The following is a 19,684-nucleotide window of genomic DNA, read 5'->3' as shown; positions in this document are numbered from 1 at the left end:
TCACAGCAAGAAAATCCATCAGCAGCCTTTCCTGATAGATGGTATGTTCCTCTAAGGATATATGGAGACAAGAGGAATGTTATGGTCAAAAAATCAAGTTCAAAGAAATGTTCCTTTGCAAAGCTGATCAAGATGAAATGCCAGTTTCTATTGTGCTCTAAGAAACACTGTGTGTCATGGCTCACAAAACAGGGATGAATGGTGTGTCCCTAAACTGTGCAGCTGCGGCCTGTCAAGTCTGAACGGCACAAATGAGATGTCACAGGATTTTATTTTTCCTTAGAAAGGAAGCTAGGAAGAAAAACATTTTCCAAGTCGTGAGGCATAGGGCAAGAGACAGACACTCAAATAGCAGCTAGCTTGGCATGAAGGGCCCCCAGGGAACAGGGAGCCCGGGAAGGGCACACATCAAATAAAATGGGCAAAATGGCTTTATGTTAGCTCAAACTGTATTCCCTTTGCAGGACTCCTTCCCTCTGGCTCACTACTGACGATCCACAGACAGCCTATGAGTGAGACAAGTTCCTGAGTAAGATGAACAGGGCTGCTCCAAGTCAGGTAAATAAATTTGTTTCCACTGAGATAATTATTCTTCCCGTGTGTCACCAATCTTGTGGCATAAACAGGACAGGTAATGACATCCTATGAAATGCAATTTTTATTCCCCTACTCCTGACACTGAAATACATAACTTATTCCATTCTTCGTGATTTTTTTTTTTTTTTGCTCTGAAGATGAGTGGGGTTTTGTTACTGTTGTTGTTTTGTCTTTTTTTTTTTAAGTTATCACTAATTGTGTGATACTGTTAGCAACGGGGTAGGTGGTTAGGAGCACTTGCTCTGTAAACATAAGGGCCTGAGTTCAAATCCAAGCACTCACATAAAAGCTAGGCATGACAGAGAGACAGAGCTCTCTTGGCTAGGAAATCCAGCCTAGCTTAAATGGAAACCCTCTGGTCAAGTAAGAGACACTGTCTCAAGAAAATAAGAGGACAGCAAGAGAGGAAGAATCCCCATGTCCTGTCCTGACTACTAGACGTGTACGGACATGCATACCCATTCATATACAACATGCACAGGAGAGGGAGGGAGGGAGGGAGGAAGGGAGGGAGGGAGGAAGGGAGGGAGGGAGATGGATGGATGGATGGATAGATGGATGGATGAATGGATAGATGGATAGATAGAAAGATAGGAGAAATTTAGGCAAAATGAGATTGTCATTATTTAATGTTTCTTGGCAGCCTATCAGGATTTTTAATGTTATTATATGAGACAGCAAATGTGGCTGTTAGATTTAATATTAGCCACTGTATCATATAACTCTGTGTGGTACCTGCATCCTCAAATCAGTGCTCTCTCCCAAAAGCCACTGCCCTTTATTCCTCACCTTGGAAAAAACCAAGGAATTACCAGTCTTTGTACCAACAAATAATTTTTGCAACTATAATTCATTGCTACCTTATTCCAAAGGCATATGAATACTTACAAGATGGTTAATCCTCATTAAAAACTAAGATTACATGACATAATTACATGTAAATAAGAAAAGTGAATTAAACTCTTACCCTTTTCTATGCTGGGCACTAGGTCTGAATCATATATACAATTATAGTTATATTGCTAAGCTAAAAATATTGGTAAAGATCTAAAAATGACAAACAGTGCCTTTTAAATTAATGTCTTATTAGTTGAGTGAAGTACGCTGACAAAGAATAATTTATGCTCATTCAAACCGCACTCGACATCTTCAGGTGTTTCCAAATGAGCTCACAGAAGAGTGATTAAATGCATCTGATAACAAGCCACACATTGCTGAAATTACTTACCGCCTCATTTTATGATTAATTAAACATGTAGATTAAAGTTGCAAAAGAATTTAGATTAATGAGCAAGTTAAGTCTTGCTGATATAAGTGAATTGGGAATTGGATGCTCTGTGGAACTTTATAAACATGCATTTTATAATGAATAAGACAAGGCTACATGCAGAAGCGTGGCCACCAGGGCCTTCTGACGATGCAGTCTTTTTTAACATGGTTTGACAGCTTTCAAATAACATTCTTCTGTAAGCTTTAAACTTTGTGCTTTGCTGTAAAACACAAGACTGCATAACTCGTGTACCAGGAGTATGATTATTTCCCAGCTCTCCAAGGTAATGACCCCCTGTAGCAGCAGCTGTTCAGAAAGAATTACAAGCTCAATTGTTATTTTAATCAGAGCTAGTTTAGTCGTTAAATGCAGTTATGCAACTTGTAAAATTATATGACACCTCATCAGTAGCTTCTCTCCAACACTCCTTCTTCCCAAAAGGAAACCATTCCCCATATCCCAGCTTCTAGAGGACTTAGCAAAGCAGGGTATATGGCTGTTCATAAATATCCAAAGCCTTTTATTAATGGGGCTTCTCTTCTAGCAAAAGTAATATTTAAATTTGTGGCAACTCCTGTCAGCTCTAAGAGTTTCTGTGCGGCCTCGCTGAGCATCCAGTTTTTCTCTTTTAAGATCAGCTTTACCTAATCCCAGCAGCTCACACTGTGTCAGAAGCCAAGTTGGACTTTACGATTTTCCAAGGCAAGAGAAAAAAGTAGGTTGTTCCCAGAGATGTAGTGTGCTCTCCTTTTCAAAAGGCCCAGGAGAGGAAAGAAATTGAACCAAAGTCACTAAGCTAGTCTTTGGTTTAAAATCTCATTTTTATTACTAACAGTGCAGCACAATGCTATTTGTTAGCACCACAGCACAGGACAACACTCCTGGACAGCTTTTATGGGGATCAGCTCTGCTACTGAAAATATGCTTCTCATCCTTTTCAACTCAAGTGCAGAAGTAACAATTTTATATGCTGTTAAATCTTTTTCTTCTTTAATTCAGGGTTTTTTTTTAATTTAAATACTTACCAAGAAAACTATGGAAATTTCTAAGTGGGAATCAGGAGGCGCTTCCCGACACAGGTGGCAAATTACCATCATTATCTCCACGTATGTGTCATGTGGACATAATTGCCCATTGGATGATTTATGTTAATGAGTATATAGTATCAAGATATATCTCTGGCTATTTGATTTATTCAAAGTTAAAATCAACTTTATAAACAGTCAAAACAATCACCATCTTATTTTATCATTTCCTTTTAGTTTTATTGCCAATGCCTTTCACCAAGTAATAGACCATATTTCACTAATGTGGCTATTTTAAATGTATTCCTTTACTCCCTGGGTATCTGCCCTGAATGTTGTAGTAGAGATTTCTAGGAACTAGTACAGATATTTAAATGCTTCAAGGAGCACACAAGCATACTTTTTCTCTAAGCAAAAGTTGAAATCTTTCACTTCTAACCTTTGGTATCCTGAAGTCACAGCAGCCATAGCAGCCTGGAGCACTGCCTGGAGCACTGCCCGGAACAATGCTTTAGCTTAGTTCTCCTGAAGTCACAAGTGATTTTGTGAACTCCAGGAGGACACAGCTTCATAAGCCACCACATCTCAGGAAGTCAGGTCTTTCAAGCCAGCCACTGAATATTGTTCCTAGTCCCCACAAACTATGACTATGACAAGTGTGTGGTAGAGTCACTAATGTTTAATAGAGATTGTGTCATCTCTATGGTATTTTAATATGAGAAGGTAGATTTATCTTGGCCTGAAAATAATTTTGTAAAATGACCTTCAAGTCCTAAGCACTGAGCTATCATGTGAGTCTATTATTATTAACATGTCATAAGTTCCCCGACTTTCTTATACTTTACATGCATAAAATACATAAATTTACTGGTGTAAGGCTTATGCGTTTACCTGAAATATAATGTGCATTTTACCTGATATTTTGGACTAAAAAACAATTTAAAATAGCCAAAATCAACCGTAATATGATATGAAAGTCTTCAGCATTATTCTCACTAAATCAAGATGGGAATTTATGTAATGCTCACTTTTGTTTCACATTTCACACTCCTGTAAGCTACAGAACTGTATTTCTAAGGTAGATTCTGCATCTCATCTATAAGTTGAAGTATTAAAATGTTCACCACAGACCAAAACAAGAGGACTGCTCTTATTTTCTCTCTTGACTATACCGCCTTTGTCCAGAGGAACTGTGAATGCTGGGTTTCTACAGCATTACCAAACACTCATATCAAGCTTGGCTGTGCCTTGCTTTGGGTTCTTGCCCTATAGAGAGATTTTGAGAGATTCACAAAAACACTGTGTTGCAAGTATCCTGGTGGCATATCTGGAACTAAAAATAAGGAGGGTCTTACCAAAGAACCCATCATCAGGCCAGACCGAGGGTTGGAAATGTAAAGACCAGGCTGAAGTGACGCAACCTTAGGAAGGTGGGTACTTGCCAGCTCAACAGACTGCAGCTGACAAGCAGATGTCTACAGGAAGGTCTGCATTGAGCAGATGAGCGGCAGTAAGTTTGATACCTGTTTCCTGTAGTCCATGCAAAGATTCAGGAGACAATGGCAAGACAATAGCCCCAAGTGGTATGCCAATCATTTACCCTACTAGCTGTAGATTCTTTAGTTCTCTCAGACAAACACTATCAATTCAAAGGGAGGAATGCTGAACCTTTCCTGTGGTGAAGAAACTAGGATGTCTCTGTTTTCTAGATTAGTTATCCTAGAACCACCTTCCAAGTTCCCAGAGGTCCGTAATAGTTCATGGGCAAGTGCACATTGGCCACAGAATTTATAAAACTGATTGGGAATTAAAAGATAATTGCTTTGGAATGTCAGAGTTTCTAAATATTATTTTCTGCCCAATATCATATCAATTCAATGATGAAAATTAAAAGCAAAACTGATTTCATTCAGAAAATAATTAAGTTAAATGAATAAAAATGGGCTCATTGCTTGGGAAAATTTAAGATGTCAGAGCTTCATATTTCCTATCCTCCATTCAATAGGCAGGATCCTCTATTTTTAAAATTCCTGAAAATACTGAGTTGTGGTAATAAATTGTGTGTAAGGTTTAATTAACAATTCTAATAACTCTAAACACAAGTTAAAACTAGAATATGTGACAAATTCTGATATACACACTACATAGTGTATTACACAAAACAGTGCAATGTTATCCTAATTTGCTATGGAGATAAGCAATATTAATAAATGGGAACATCAGTTACAAAACACGTATTATACTTCAGCTGATTACAGATTTTTTTTCTCAGGCTGACCTTGAATTCACTATAAGGATGGCCTTGAACTTTTCATCCTCCTGCTTCCTCTTCCCAAGTACTGGGGTTACAAAGATATGCCACCATGTTAAATTTATGCAGCACTGAAGATTGAACCAAGGCTTTGTGCATAGAGGCAATCGCTCTACCAAGTGAGCAACATCCCCACTGGGCTCTTTATAAGTTAATGAAAGACCACAAAGTTCTGGAAACATTTTCCTCACCTCATCAGAAGTTAAAGAATGTCTGAAAAAAAATAAAAAATAGTAATTATTGGGCCCATTAGCTACCAGATGCAGAATAAATGTCTATTATCATATCAACCTTCCCTGCAACCATATCCATTCACAGATGAGGGAACTGACACTCTCCAGTAGAAGGATATTAATAATATCTAGACACTTGGAATGCCAGAGTGAAAAGTAGTCAATCAACCTGATTATTCTTTGCTATTCTTTTAGGAGCTAACCTCTACCTGAACACCCCCCCTCCCCAGTATCCTGTGAATTGTTCAGGTACTAATCATGCAGTGAATAGAACACATCCCTATGAAAGAGGCCCCAGGTACTTTGCATCCTCCACCAATAGATTCTATACTTATGTTTATCACAGATGTTTCTTCTAGGCCTAACCCTGAGCTCTGCTTATTAGCCAATAGAATTCATTCTTATTGTAAAGGTCACAGGTCATAGGTTCTACTGTGTTTAAATATGTAAGAAAAGTAAATCACAAGGTCAGTCTCTGGGAGATTTTTGACCCAGTGCCTGCAAAGATGGTACTGTTTCATTCTTCACCTCTCCTAGATAGTCCCCCTACGGTCTAGGAGGCTTGCAAGGGGTGGGGGAAGGGTCCCTGACATAGTCTCATCCAAAGCAGAGCAGGAATGAAGTCCTTATGTACCTAACTCCAAGGTCCAACTGTTCTAATATAGCATACTCAGTTATGGTTCATGATATGGTTCTGCTTTTCTATCTAGAATTCCTTTCTGCTTCTTAATCTGCCCTATCACTCCCTTCTAAGGTTCATCTACTCCAAAAATAAGTCCCCTAGTACATCTTCTAGAATCTCCTATGGTAACAGTCAAAGTTACACTAATTAACATGATACACATTAACAAAATGCTACCAATGCTATGATATAAATGGCTACCATTTACATCAATAGCACCATGCTGATGACAACACAGATTTTGTTCCATTGACATACTGCGATATAATGCTCCCATCTTCTATTTTAAATTTCTCTGTACTCTTAATCATTACAGGACCTTTCATTACTATTACTATTACCCTCATCCTCATTATCAATTATCCAATTATTCAAGTCAATCAACCATTTTTTTCTCTCATAGATCTCTCTAGATCTCCCAAATCTTATTTCCCCTCTCAGATTTTACTTTACTTAAATGCCTTCATACTCTCCAAACCTTCCTCTTCCCTTACAGGTCAACAATCTAGTCCTGAAGGTTTTGTAAGAAGTTTAGCACTCTTGGTTATTCATCTGTACAACAAATAGCAAAGCAAATTCTATATGCTGGAAACTAGAGGTAGATATGCAAGATAGATCTTACTTGTTTAAAAGCCTGATCAACTTGATGCAAAAGACACAAAGAAACTCAAACTTACAACATGGATTTTTGTCATAATAAAAAAAGATAGGAAAAATGATGTGTATGTGAAGAAGAAAAAATGGGAATTATCTGGGGAAACATAGCCAGAAAGACTTCAAGGAGGGGTAGTATATAAGATAAAGCCTAATTGATGAACAAGACACAGCAGACAAACAGCAGTAGTAACTATCTTTGATTGAATGCTCTCTAGTGTGGCACATGCTTAACAAAATGCATGGGGTACTTAGGTTATTTTTCTTACATAGATGATGACTTCTGCTTCTAGCCAAGATGGCCTAACAGCAACCAGATTTACAATGCATGTTCAAACAACTAAAGATTTGGAGAAAAAAAAACATGAAAACAGCAGTTTCAGAGCATATATCAGGCAGCAAGGAATAGTGGCTCCTGAGAAAGGAAAGTAAATGTGATCACTTCTACAGCTGCCCTGTGTCATTGCATGGGGCAGTGACAACTCTGCTACTCAGAGAAGGAACAAATGGTTTAGGTGAGCTACAGTGATGGAGTTGGAATCAAAGGGAAACTATGATATCTGCAGGTTATAGGACAGGATAACAGGGGAAAGAGACCCTAATATAACAAGTTCCAGAGTTCTCTAGGGAGTCTCTCAAAAGGATTTAGCCAGTCCCTAATGGTTCTGATCAAAATGGATGACCACATGTAGAAGAATGCAAATAGATCCACACTTATCACCTTCCATAAAACTCAAGTTCAAGTAGATCAAAGACCTCAACTTAAAACCAGATACACTGAACTTGAAAGAAGAGAAAGAAGGGAATAGTCTTGAACACATTGGCACAGGAGATGACTTTCTGAACAGAACACCCATAGAACAGGCACTAAGATCAACAATCAATAAATGGGACCTCATGAAACTGAAAAGCTTCTGTAAGGCCAAGGATACCATCAATCAGACAAAGCAGCAGCCTACAGAATGGGAAAAGATTTTCACCAACTCCACATGTGATAGAGGACTAATATCCATAATAGATAAAGAACTCAAGAAACTAGATATCAAAAGACAAATGACACAATTAAAAATGGAGTACAGATCTAAACAGAGAATTCTCAATAGAGCAAACTCAAATGGCTAAGAAACACTTAAATGTTCAATATCCTTAGCCATCAGGGAAATGCAAATCAAAACTATTTAGAGATTCCATTTTACATCTGTCAGAATGACTAAGATCAATAACACAAGTGACAGTTCATGCTAGCAAGGATGTGGAGCAAGGGGAACACTCCATTGCTGGTGGGAGTGCAAATTTGTATAGTCACTATGGAAATCAATATGGTAGTTCCTCAGAAAGTTGGGAATCAGTCTATCTCAAGATACAGCTATACCACTCTTGGGCATATACCCAAAGGAAGCTCCATTTTACCACAAGGACACTTGCTCAACCATGTTCATTGTGGCTTTATTCAAAATAGCCAGACACTGGAAATGACTTAAATATCCCTCAACAGAAAAACAGGTAAAGAAAATGTGGTACAATTACACAATGAGATATTACTCCATTATTTAAAAAATGGCATCATGAAATTTGCAGGCAAATGAATGGAGCTAGAAAAGATCATCCTGAGTGAGGTAACCCTGACCCAGCAATATAAACATGGTATGTATTCACTTATAAGTGGACATTAGCCATTAAGTAAATGATAGCCAAGCTATAATCTGTAGACCCAGAGAAATTAGGTAAAGAGAAGGGGTCTTTTGGGGACACATGGATCTCCCTGGAAGGGAAAATAGAATAGATTTTACAGGTAGCCTGGGGGTGAATCTGGACAGGAGTAGGGTGATCAGGTTGGGGGGATGGGTTCAGAGGGAGAGAGTGTGAAGAGAGATGGCTGGAACTGGGGAGCTCTTGGGGGTGATGTGGAAACTTATTACAGTGGAAACTTCTTGGAATGTATGAAGTCCTAATGAGGACTCTGAGTAGCAGGGGGATACAGAATCTCAGCTGGCCATCTCTTGTCACCAGGTGAGTCTTCTAGTGGAAGGACTAGATTACATTCAGCTGAGTTGTTGGCCAAGGGGATCCCATGAAAATCCCCAAACAACCCAGGCTATTGCTAAGATAAAGGGTTGTTCTCTGCAGACTGACAGCAGGGTCCCCATTACTGAGGCCAATGCCCACACAACTCATTGAATATGGAGAGGTCAAGCTGGTGCCTTCATGGAGCTTTAACTTCTATGTTCTGGTTTCTTTGGTCCCTGAGGGTACTCTGCAGGCTGCCAGAGGAGAGGCATGGACATCAACACAGCCAAAAAAACTTTGACCTATGATCTGTCCTACCTGCAGAATATGCTGAGGCAGTAGTGGTACAGAACTTGTTGAAGTGGCCAACCAGTATCTTATTTGACTTAAGGCCCGCTTCACACGAGGGAGCTGGACACTGCTTGAGTGACCAAGAACAAGAGACTAGACACCCCAGGGGCCTATAATAAGACCAAATACTACTGGTCTAAAAAAAAAAAGTATCAATAAAATTACTACTAATGATATTTTGCTGTACTCATAGATCAGTATCCAGTAATCGCTGAAAAGATTTCCTTGGCAGCAGATGGGAACAGATGCAGAAACCCACAGGCAGACATTACTGGGAGAAAGTCTAAATAGGAGGTCTCCATCAGCCCCTTCCCTTGGAGCTCAGGGAATCCCGAAGAAAAGGAAGTAGAGGGATTGTGGGATTCAGTGTGGATGGCCAACACCTGGAGAACAAGGCCCTCTAAACCAACTAAGCAAGGTATATATGAGCTCACAAAGACTGAGGCAGCAAGCACAGCCTACACAGGTCTGCACCAGGTCCTCTGAGTACATACTGTGGCTTTTAGCTTAGTGTTTTTATGGGACTCATGACTGTGAGAACAAGTGGGTCTCTGACTCTTGCGCCTGATCTTGGGACTTCTTTCCTCCTGTTGAGCTGCCGTGTCCAACTTCAATATGGTAGTTTTTATTTCATCTTATTATATTTTATTTGTCATATTTGGGTGTTATCTCTTAGGGACCCTATTCATTTCTAATGAAAGAGAGAAGAGGAGTGGATCTGGAGGGAAGGGGTCGTGAGGAAGAACTGGAAGGAGTAGAGAGAGGGGAAATTATAATCGGCATGTATTGTATGAGAGGAGAATCTATGTAAAATAAAAGGTAAAATTGGAAAAAATAAAATAGTAGAGTGATGAGGATAGGAAAATAAAGAGTCAGCGGAAGGGCTAACATTAGTGTTTTTTCATTAAACTGCATTTTTGTGAGAAACAAAATAAAACAAAACAACCCCCCCAAAAAAATTAAAATATTCAAGAGCAGGTATTTCTTGAAGGTGGAGGAGGAGGGGGGAGAAGGAGGGGAAGGAGGAGGAGGTGTTGTGAGGAAACTAATGTCAAATGATACATTTAAAAGAGCAGGAAAAAAATGGTCCCCAGAGCACATCCAAATCAAGGAGTAGGTCATTTTCCTATCATCAGATCTACAAACTTCATAATACAGAAAGCACTGGCCAGGGTACTCAATTCTATGCCTCAGTATTGAAGAGAACTGACCCTATGCTAGATCTATCAGCTCCAACTGACATAACTCAAATGCAGGCACTGGAAACTGTTTTCTCGACACAATTGTCTACCAGAGAAAAGTGTAAAGTATCATTAGGAATACAGAAACACTGAGCCTTCAATGTAGTAAAAATACATTGTTTCTGATATCCCATAAAAGATTACTGCCCCAGGCTGGGGAGCTGGCTCCTCAGTTAAGAGCACTGGCTGCTCTTCTAGAGGACAGGGACCCAGCACCCACACAGCAGTTAACAAGCATCTATAACTCCAGTTCCAGGGTACCTGACACCTTCTCCTGGCCTCTGTGAGCACTGCATTCAACTGATGCACAGACATACATGCAGTAAAAATATTCATACACATAAAATAAAGTAAAATTTTCCTGACTATGCATAGAACTGACAAACTACAATCTCTAATGAGGAAATTCAATCAACTGAAGCAGAAAAGGATGAAGAAATGAGTAGAGGGGGCAAAGTGGGTGTGACAACTGTTCTATTATTTATTCAATCATATTAACTAAAAAAGGAAAACATTTCAAAAGACTCATAGTGAGCTTTTTATGATAAAAAAAAAAACACAGTAAGATGAAAAAACACTGGGAATTAAATGCAGGACATGATAATTGAACATGAAGACATATCAACAGCAGCAATCCAAAACAAAACAAAGCACAGCAAGAAAGAAGAGGATGTAAACCACAGAACTTCAAGATGTGTATTTTGGAACCTCCAGAGGAGGCGCATGAGAAAACAAAACTTCAGAAGAAATAATGGCTGAAATTGTTTCTCATGTGATGAAAGGCATAAACCTACAAGTATGAAAATCTCAAAGAGCCAAAGCTTGAGAAATAGTTAAGACCTCTGTGAGGGACATGACAACTAGACTGTATAAAATCAGTGATAGAATCTCCAAAGCAGCCAGCCAAAGAACACACACTACATACAGAGCAACACGTATAACAGTGGTTCTCAACCTGTGGGTCACAATCCCTTCGGGGAGTCCAATAACCCTTTCACAGGACTCACATATCAGATATCCTGCATATCAGATACTTACATTGAGTCATAACAGTAGCAAAATTACAGTTATGAAATAGCAAAGAAAATAATTTTATGGTGGGGGTCACTGCAACATGAGGAACTGTATTAAAGAGTCTCAGCACTAGGAAAGCTGAGAATCACTGATGTATAAGAACTACAGCAGAGTGGTTTTTTGCAAGCCATAGGACTTGCAAATCAATAAAAGAACAGTCAAAGAAAAGTTCATCTGAAATACATACAAGAAAAAAAAAAGCTTTCTCTAGATTTTGGGCTTGGAGTAATAGAGTGTTTGCCTAGCATATGCAAACCCTGGATCCAAATTCCAGCTCTAAAATAATGAAAATAATAGTGATATCATAGTAGTAAACATGTACTACAGGAAACATGAAAAAAGTACTTCAAGCAGAAGGCAATGTGAGGTAACATATTTGAAAGAAAATCAGAACCTATACAAAGGAATAAATCACAACCAAAACAGTAAGCATGTAAGTAAATTTAAAAGAATTTGTATTTTTCATCTTCTGTCTCTTTTTAAAATATCTTCCTAAGTCTTATTGAAAATTCAAAGCAAAAATAAAACGTATTCTGAGGATCATAACATGTATGAAGTAACATAACAGGGAGAGAAGTAAGGCTGTACCACTCTAAGATGTTATACCATGTGAAATGTATGTGAAGTCACTAGTGCTAAGTCTTATAGAACAGAGTTGCTATAAGCCCTAAAGCAATCACAAAGGTTAATAAAACAAACAAACATGCTTTTATAAAAGGATTTAAATTAAAAAATAAAAATTCTCAACGAATTTAAAAGAAGGCAAGAAAAAAGAAAAACTGAAGAATGAATAGGTAGAAAAGCAGAAAAGAAAGACTACATATTGATACTGAAACAAGCTAATAATGCATTAAATATAAACAGTTCAAATATCCAAGTTAAAAGTCAGATTTTACCATATTATATAAAAATTATATGGAATCTATAAGAAATCAATTTCAAACACAAATACAATTATTCAAAAGTGAAAGGGTTTAAAATACATAATAGAAAAAAAAAAAAGCCGGGTGGTGGTACATGAGTTCCAGGCCATCCTGGTCTATAGAGTGAGTTACAGGACAGCCAGGGCTACACAGAGAAACCCTGTCTCAAAAGCCAGGAAAAAAGAAAGAATATACATCATACAGTAACACTAATAAAAGACTGCAATAGGTTTGCAGACAAGGTAAATTTCAAAGAAAAAATTACTATAAGTTAAATAAATGATTTATAGAAATGCTTGTGTAATCACATTAGGTAGATATAATGATCTAAATACTAATCTACCTGGCACAGCTTCAAAGAAAAGGAGGCAAAGGCAGATAAAAATTTAAGTAGAGTCCGGGCCGGGTGGTGGTGGCACACGCCTTTAATCCCAGCACTCGGGAGGCAGAGGAAGGTGTATCTCTGTGAGTTCGAGGCCAGCCTAGTCTACAGAGTGAGATTGAGGAAAGGCACCAAGCTACACAGAGAAACCCTGTCTCAAAAAACCAAAAAAATTAAGTAGAATACTGGAATTTTCAAAATCTCTCTTATTGGGTGAAAAAAACAATAGGCAAAAAAAAAAAAAAATCAAGCATGTAGCACACACCTGTAAGCCCACACTCATCAGACTGAGACATGAGGGTCATGCAGAATGCAGGCCAGCCTGAGTGACAGTGTGAAAATCCTATTTAAAAAAAAAAAGTCAACAAGGATAACAAAAGGCCTGAACAACTGTGTCAATCAACTTTACTAAAACATGCCATCCAACAACAGAAGAGTCACTCTTTCCTGCACACATGGCATATTCTAAAATGGAGCATTTTTCTCAGCCATTATACAAGGCTCAACATGTTAAAAAGTCATTTAGATCATACAAGGGGTCTTCTCTGATACAGAAGCATTAAACTGGAAATCAGTAACAGAAGAATGACTGGAAGATATCCAAATACTAAAGTACAAACTTACAGTTGTAAATGAAACATGAATTAAAGAAGAAATCAAGAGGGAAATTGGAAAGCATCTGAGCAATTGCAAATGTGGATGTGACCTCTCAGGGTTCGAAGGGCGTAGCCAGAGCAATGCGTGGAAGCAAGTTCATAGCATCACAACTGCTATTGCAAGAACCACAAACCAGCAGCCTGAGCTTCAGCTTAATCAATTAGAAAAAAATTAAAACCAAATCATGAAGAGAAAGGGAAACATTAACATTAGAGCAGAAATAGGCAAATTAGAAAACAGAAAATCAATATTAAATTCTAAGATGTTGTATTTATATTCTCAGAACAAAAATCAGAGAAATGGTTTCACTAAATAGCTTACATACATTAAAAGTATAATGAGTGGGTATTATGAATAAATCCATGCCAATAAAACCAACAATTTAAGCCAGGCGGTGATGGCGCACACCTTTAATCCCAGCACTCAGGAGGCAGAGCCAGACGGATCTCTGTGAGTTCGAGGCCAACCTGGTCTACAGAGTGAGATCCAGGACAGGCACCAAAACTACACAGAGAAACCCTGTCTCGAAAAGCCAAAAAGAAAAAAATTTAAATTAAATGCACCAAAAAATATAACTTAGAATATGTAAAAAATTATTACAGCTCAATGAGAAAAACAACCACAACTCAAAAGCCAGCAAAAGATTGAAAGATATTTTGGCCAAGTAGATAAATAAGCAAGATAGTCAACATCATCAATCATCAGGGAAAGACAAATGCACAAGGCAGAACAGTGAGATGGCTCAGCTTGCACCATGCCTGACCACCTGACTTCAATCCCCAGAACACACACCATGCAAGGAGAGAACTGATGTCCACAAACTGTCTTCTGACCTACACACGCACACACACACATACATGCCAAATTTTATTCAATTAATTATAAATTTTTTAAAAACATACACTAGGAAATGCTGTTATAAGTTATAAATGAGAATAGGTAAAGGTGAGTCTAAATGTAACAATTGTTGCTAAGAGCATGGAGTGTCTCAACTACTCATTCACTATAGCAGGAACATAGGAATGTAAAGTTGTACTTTGGAAAAGTTCAGCAGCCTTATAAAGTTAAACATACATTTGTCCTCTAAACACCCCATGTCCTCTCATGTGCCTATCCAGGAGACAGAACAGCACAGGCCACACAAAGATTAATGTTCACAGCAGCCTCACTTATAATAATTCAAAAAATAGGAAAAGACTAAATGGACAATCAAAAGCATGGCATAGTGACACAATAAGACATATTCCAAAATTTTAAAAATAAGGTATTGGCATGCACATGACTCAATCTCAAAATAAATATATCCAGTGAAAGAAATTCTAAAACACAGAACATATACTGTATGATTCCACTAATGCAAAGTTCTTTAAAGTGAAAATTGCACTATAATAACGTATCAGTGACAGCCTGGGGCCTGGGTCAGGCAAAGGAGCAAGAATGAGAAACGGGAGGATCATGAAGACCCACTGGGAATAATGAAATGTTACCTTGCTGTGGAAATGGCTTTATTACTGCATCCCACCTCAAAATTTACCTAGTGAAGAGCTTCAATTCATACAATTTATTATATATCAATTACAGTTACAGTTCAATAAAGCTATCAAAACCAGCATGCACAGGTGGCAGTTGTATGTTTTTTTAACATCACTGCTAGCTCAAGCAAAGCCCAGGGTGTCAGGAATCCCACAGCTCTTACTTCAAAACTGTTATAACACTTTCACAGGTCTTCCCATAGTCAGTGGGGCTGGGACTTGATAGCTGATACTGAGAAAAAAAACTTCAGTACATTGTACCCTGATACTGTGCTAGTGGCATCTGTCACTCAGAGAAGTGGAGGGGAGGAAAGGCACATGGACACCTAAATACACTTTGATCCACAGAGGAATTTTAAAAGTTACATCCATTGTTTTGTTTTGTTTTTTCTGTTTCTAATGATTTTAATTTATTAGTTAATGTATATGTGCATATTTATAGTTACTTAAAAATAACATTTGAATTTATCTCAATTTTTATTAGGATTAAGCTTTTTTTTTTGATCGTCTTCACCTATATATTTTTTTTAATTTTATAATTTAATTTAATTTTACATATCAGCCATGGATTCCCTTGTTCTCCCTCCTCCCGCCCCCCCCCTTCCCGCCAGCCCACCCCACATTCCCCTCTCCTCCAGGGCAAAGACTCCCCTGGGGATTGAGTTCAACCTGGTAGATTCAGTCCAGGCAGGTCCAGTCCCCTCCTCCTAGGCTGAGCCAAGTGTCCCTGTATAAGCCCCAGGTTCCAAACAGCCAGCTCATGCACTGAGGACAGGTCCCGGTCCCAGTGCCTGGATACCTCCCAAATAGATCAAGCTAATCAACTGTCTCATTTATCCAGAGGGCCTGATCCAATTGGGGGCTCCTCAGCTATTGGTTCATAGTTCATGTGTTTCCATTCATTTGGCTATTTGTCCCTGTGCATTTATTCTTAAAGTACAGAGGCATAACAAGAATCTAAGATGTGAAAATATCAATAAATGTTCATTTTCTCATAGGATATTCAAATTTTTAGGATTTTTAGCACAAAAAAATCTTAATTGATAGAATGTATATGTGAGATATAGAGTTTATGCAATTCATGTGAAAAACATTTTGGTGTTGTACACACACCAAAAAAAATGTATATATCTGACATTCATGTTCATTAGTTCAAGGAACAAGTAAGATAGGTTTTTCAGTCACACAAAGGTTATGAAAGAGCATTAACTGTGTCCAGAGTTGAGAGAGATGTATTTAAATACAATACAATGTGAATGTAACCAGCCTGTTCAATCTATGAAGGAGAAACTAACAGCTTCCCAGGGAGAAAATGCTAGATATTCTGTCAGTTTCTTTGGCATTTTTCAAATGTGTATTTTTCATCTCTTCTCACAGACGGTAAACTCCTGGTCTATTTTAAATCTATCCCTTTTCTCTTTTAAATTATGCCTCATGTAAAAGATTCTTGAATTCAAATTCTTATGGAGGACTGGAGAGATGGATCACCAGTTAAGTACATTGGCTACCCTTGCATAGGACCTGGGTTTAGCTCTCAGCACCTATATGGCAGCTTACAACTGCCTATAACTCCAGATCCAGGGAATCCAATACCCTCTTCTGGACTCCTCAGGTCCCAGGCACACATGTGGTACAAATACTTACATACACATAAGTAAAGTAAATCTTTTTTTAAAATTCTCATGGAGAGAATTCAAGTTCATACTGAGTAGATGATGGTTGGCTGGCTTGCTGGATGGATGGATGGATGGGTGGACAAATGAACAGATGGATAGATGATGAATGGATAAATAGTAGATGATGGGTAGACAGACAAATGTATATATGGATAATTGAATAGTGGATGAATAGATGGATGGATGGGTAGACAGATGAATAGAAGGATGGATAGACAGATGAATTAATAGGCAGATGGACAGATGGGCAGGTAGGTGGATGAATGAACAGATATATGAGTGGATAGAAGGTGGAAGAATGAATGGGTGGATGGATGGATGTATGGATGGATGGATGGATAAAGAGGTAGATGAACAGACAGACACCTGGGTGAATGATTGGATAGATGAGTGGATGGAAGGATTATAGGTGAATAGATGGTGTTTATACTGCTAAATGGATAGATGGATGGATGTCAATGTTTTTCTGAATGATAATGTAACAAAAATAGTCAAGATCCTCAAGGAAGCTGTGTGGCTATATGTAATTTCATGAAGTGCCTATTTTCTGTTTCTTTTCTGTTTCCTGTACTCGCTTGGCAGTTTATATAGAACACTGTAAGCAGATTGAAAGATTTAAACACAAATCTATGGCATGAGACAAATCTTGCATTTATTCTCTCATATTCATTTCCTCCTTGGTTGGGAAGCAGAAGAAAAAGATGCCATAAGACCATTTTTAAAAGTGGCAACAGAAATAAAAAAATGATCAACAGAATTTTGCAAAAGCAAAAAAATTCAGACAAAAGATTTCTTGACCATCATATATACTATTAGGAAAGAAAAAGGCCAAACAACAAAAATAAGATCACTACTAGAAGACCAAAACAAGCACTCCATGCTAAGAACTACCTAAGTTGAGTCAGCACGCCCCCAGGATGATTTGCCTCTTCAGGAGAAAATTCAGCTGGTCATGCAACAATCACTGCGCATGACCCAAACTCAAATTAGCACCACAAAGACCTAAACCATGGGTCAATCTCAGAGAATAAAGACTAGAAAAGTACTCTCTGTGGATGAGGAAGAAAACCCTGAAAGTCCAGGGTATGACATCTGTGCTCCTGGAGGAAACTATTAGCATAAGACAGCTAAGTTGCAATGGGATGGAAAAAGATGATATGGGACTTCGCCTGGCATTCACACTCAAGCCAAGATGCAACCATGCAGAGACCAAATATTTCAACTGCTTTGAGATAGGTACAACATAGGGAGACCTTCACACCCAAGAATATCTAAATGAAGTCAATCCCTCTTGGGCATCAGACTTCATGTCTCAGCTCTGTCTTTTACTTCTTTGAATTTCCATTTGTCCTTATACTGTACTTATTTATTGTTCATTTATTCACTCTTTCAATAAATATTTAGGGAGAACTTCTCATATATCAGGCATTGTACTAGAAGCTGGTGAAGCAGGCTTAAATAAAAGTCATAGTATCTTCCCCAAGAGAACTATTTTGTTTGTTTGTTTGTTTGTCTTTGGTTTTTTCAAAACAGGGTTTCTCTGTGTAGTCCTGGCTGTTCTGGAACTATCTCTCTAGACCAGACTGGCCTCAAACTCATAGAGATCCACCTGCCTCTGCCTCCAGAGTTCTGGGATTAAAGGCGTGCGCCACCACTGCCTGGCCCTGAAAGAACTTTTGTTCTTGAGAAGGAAATAAGACATTATACATGACACATACCTAGCATTTTAAATGCTATCATGGAGGGAAAAAGAAAAAGAAAAGGAAACCATCTAGCATTTAAAAAAAAAAAAAAAAAACATGCTGGGGAGAGTGCATGTCTCACAAGATCTCTGAAAGCTAGTCCATACAAGTGCTTAGTAAAAGCCATGACTGCAAGTCCTTGACTGCCTGGGTCCACCCAATTCCTCTCCTGCCACACTTCTATTAAGTGCTATTGCAAAGAAAATTCCCTTGAGGAATTTCAGATTGTTGTGAACCTTACCATTTGATAGCATGCATGCCTTAACCAAGCCACAGCCTTCTTCCCGGTAAACCTGGCTTCCATTATCTGAATATTACTCCTGAAATAACATATGAACTTAACCCTTCTGGTACTACAGAATATTTACCCCATTTATTTATAAGTGGAATTAATTGTTATTAAGAAATAGTAGTGTCAAGAACTGAGTCTAATTTATCCTCCAAAGAACAAATACCCAAGAGACACGGCTGGGGATATCCCTGGTGACTGGTAAGTGTACAGTGATAGCTGTATACAGAAAGCTCACTGTTGGGGACCTTCTAAAACCTTTTTAAAGATATGCTTGCTCCTCTATCTTGGTCTTACAAAACATTCAATAAGCCTTAAAACTGGACAAACCAGCCAAGGGGTGGTGGTACACGCCCTTAATCCCAGCACTCAGGAGGCCGAGGCAGGTGGATCTCTGTGAGTTCGAGGCCAGCCTGGCCTACAGAGTGAGTTCCAGGAAAGGTGCAAAGCTACATAGAGAAACCCTGTTTAAAAAAAAAAAAAAAAACAAAAAAAACTTGACAAACCTTAATTCTGGCTTAGTAAGCTTCTGAGACAATAAAGATTATAACTTCTTTCCAAATATCCTATCTTCCTCACCGCAAAATAATAAAACTAATCCCAACAGCTCCTCCATTTCCTTTGATTGCACAGAATGGACTAGAGGGACCTTAGTTCATTCTTTAAATGAAACAAAACAAAACAAAGAACAATCAGGATGGTAGCCCGGATCAGAACAGTGATTCTGCACAGAACTCAAGGGGCAAGTGCCAACTGTCATCTTCAACTTATCACATGGTGCAGACTAAAAGCAAAGCAGCCATCAGTGAGACAAAGAAGGGACAGGGAAAAGGAAGAAAGCAAAGGGAGGGAGGGAAGAGAGGAAGCAAAAGGCTGATCCACCACACTGTAACTTGCCTTAGAGGATTGGCTCCACGTGCTTTCCAAAACCCAAAATTAAATATGGCATATTTCCCTCACATACAGAATCTAGACTTAAAGAAAAGAAGATGAGAACTAAGAGGGAAAACATGACATTTTTGTATTTCTATGCCTGGT

At 38.4% G+C, this 19,684-nt stretch overlaps 1 protein-coding gene across 1 annotated transcript in view; it reads right to left on the bottom strand.

Moving 5' to 3' along the window:
* Sox6 (SRY-box transcription factor 6) overlaps positions 1 to 19,684 on the bottom strand; it is a 507,780-nt gene that overhangs the window by 325,852 nt on the left and 162,244 nt on the right. Inside the window, exon 5 of the mRNA XM_059259600.1 lies at positions 5,395 to 5,416. Within this exon, the coding sequence (XP_059115583.1) occupies positions 5,395 to 5,399 (5 nt within the window). The 5' untranslated portion in view covers positions 5,400 to 5,416. The remainder of the gene's footprint in view (positions 1 to 5,394; positions 5,417 to 19,684) is intronic.

Source organism: Peromyscus eremicus, chromosome 1 (assembly GCF_949786415.1).
Source record: "Peromyscus eremicus chromosome 1, PerEre_H2_v1, whole genome shotgun sequence".
In the NCBI taxonomy this organism is placed as follows: Eukaryota; Metazoa; Chordata; class Mammalia; order Rodentia; family Cricetidae; genus Peromyscus; species Peromyscus eremicus.
This window is presented reverse-complemented; position numbering and strand designations above follow the sequence as displayed.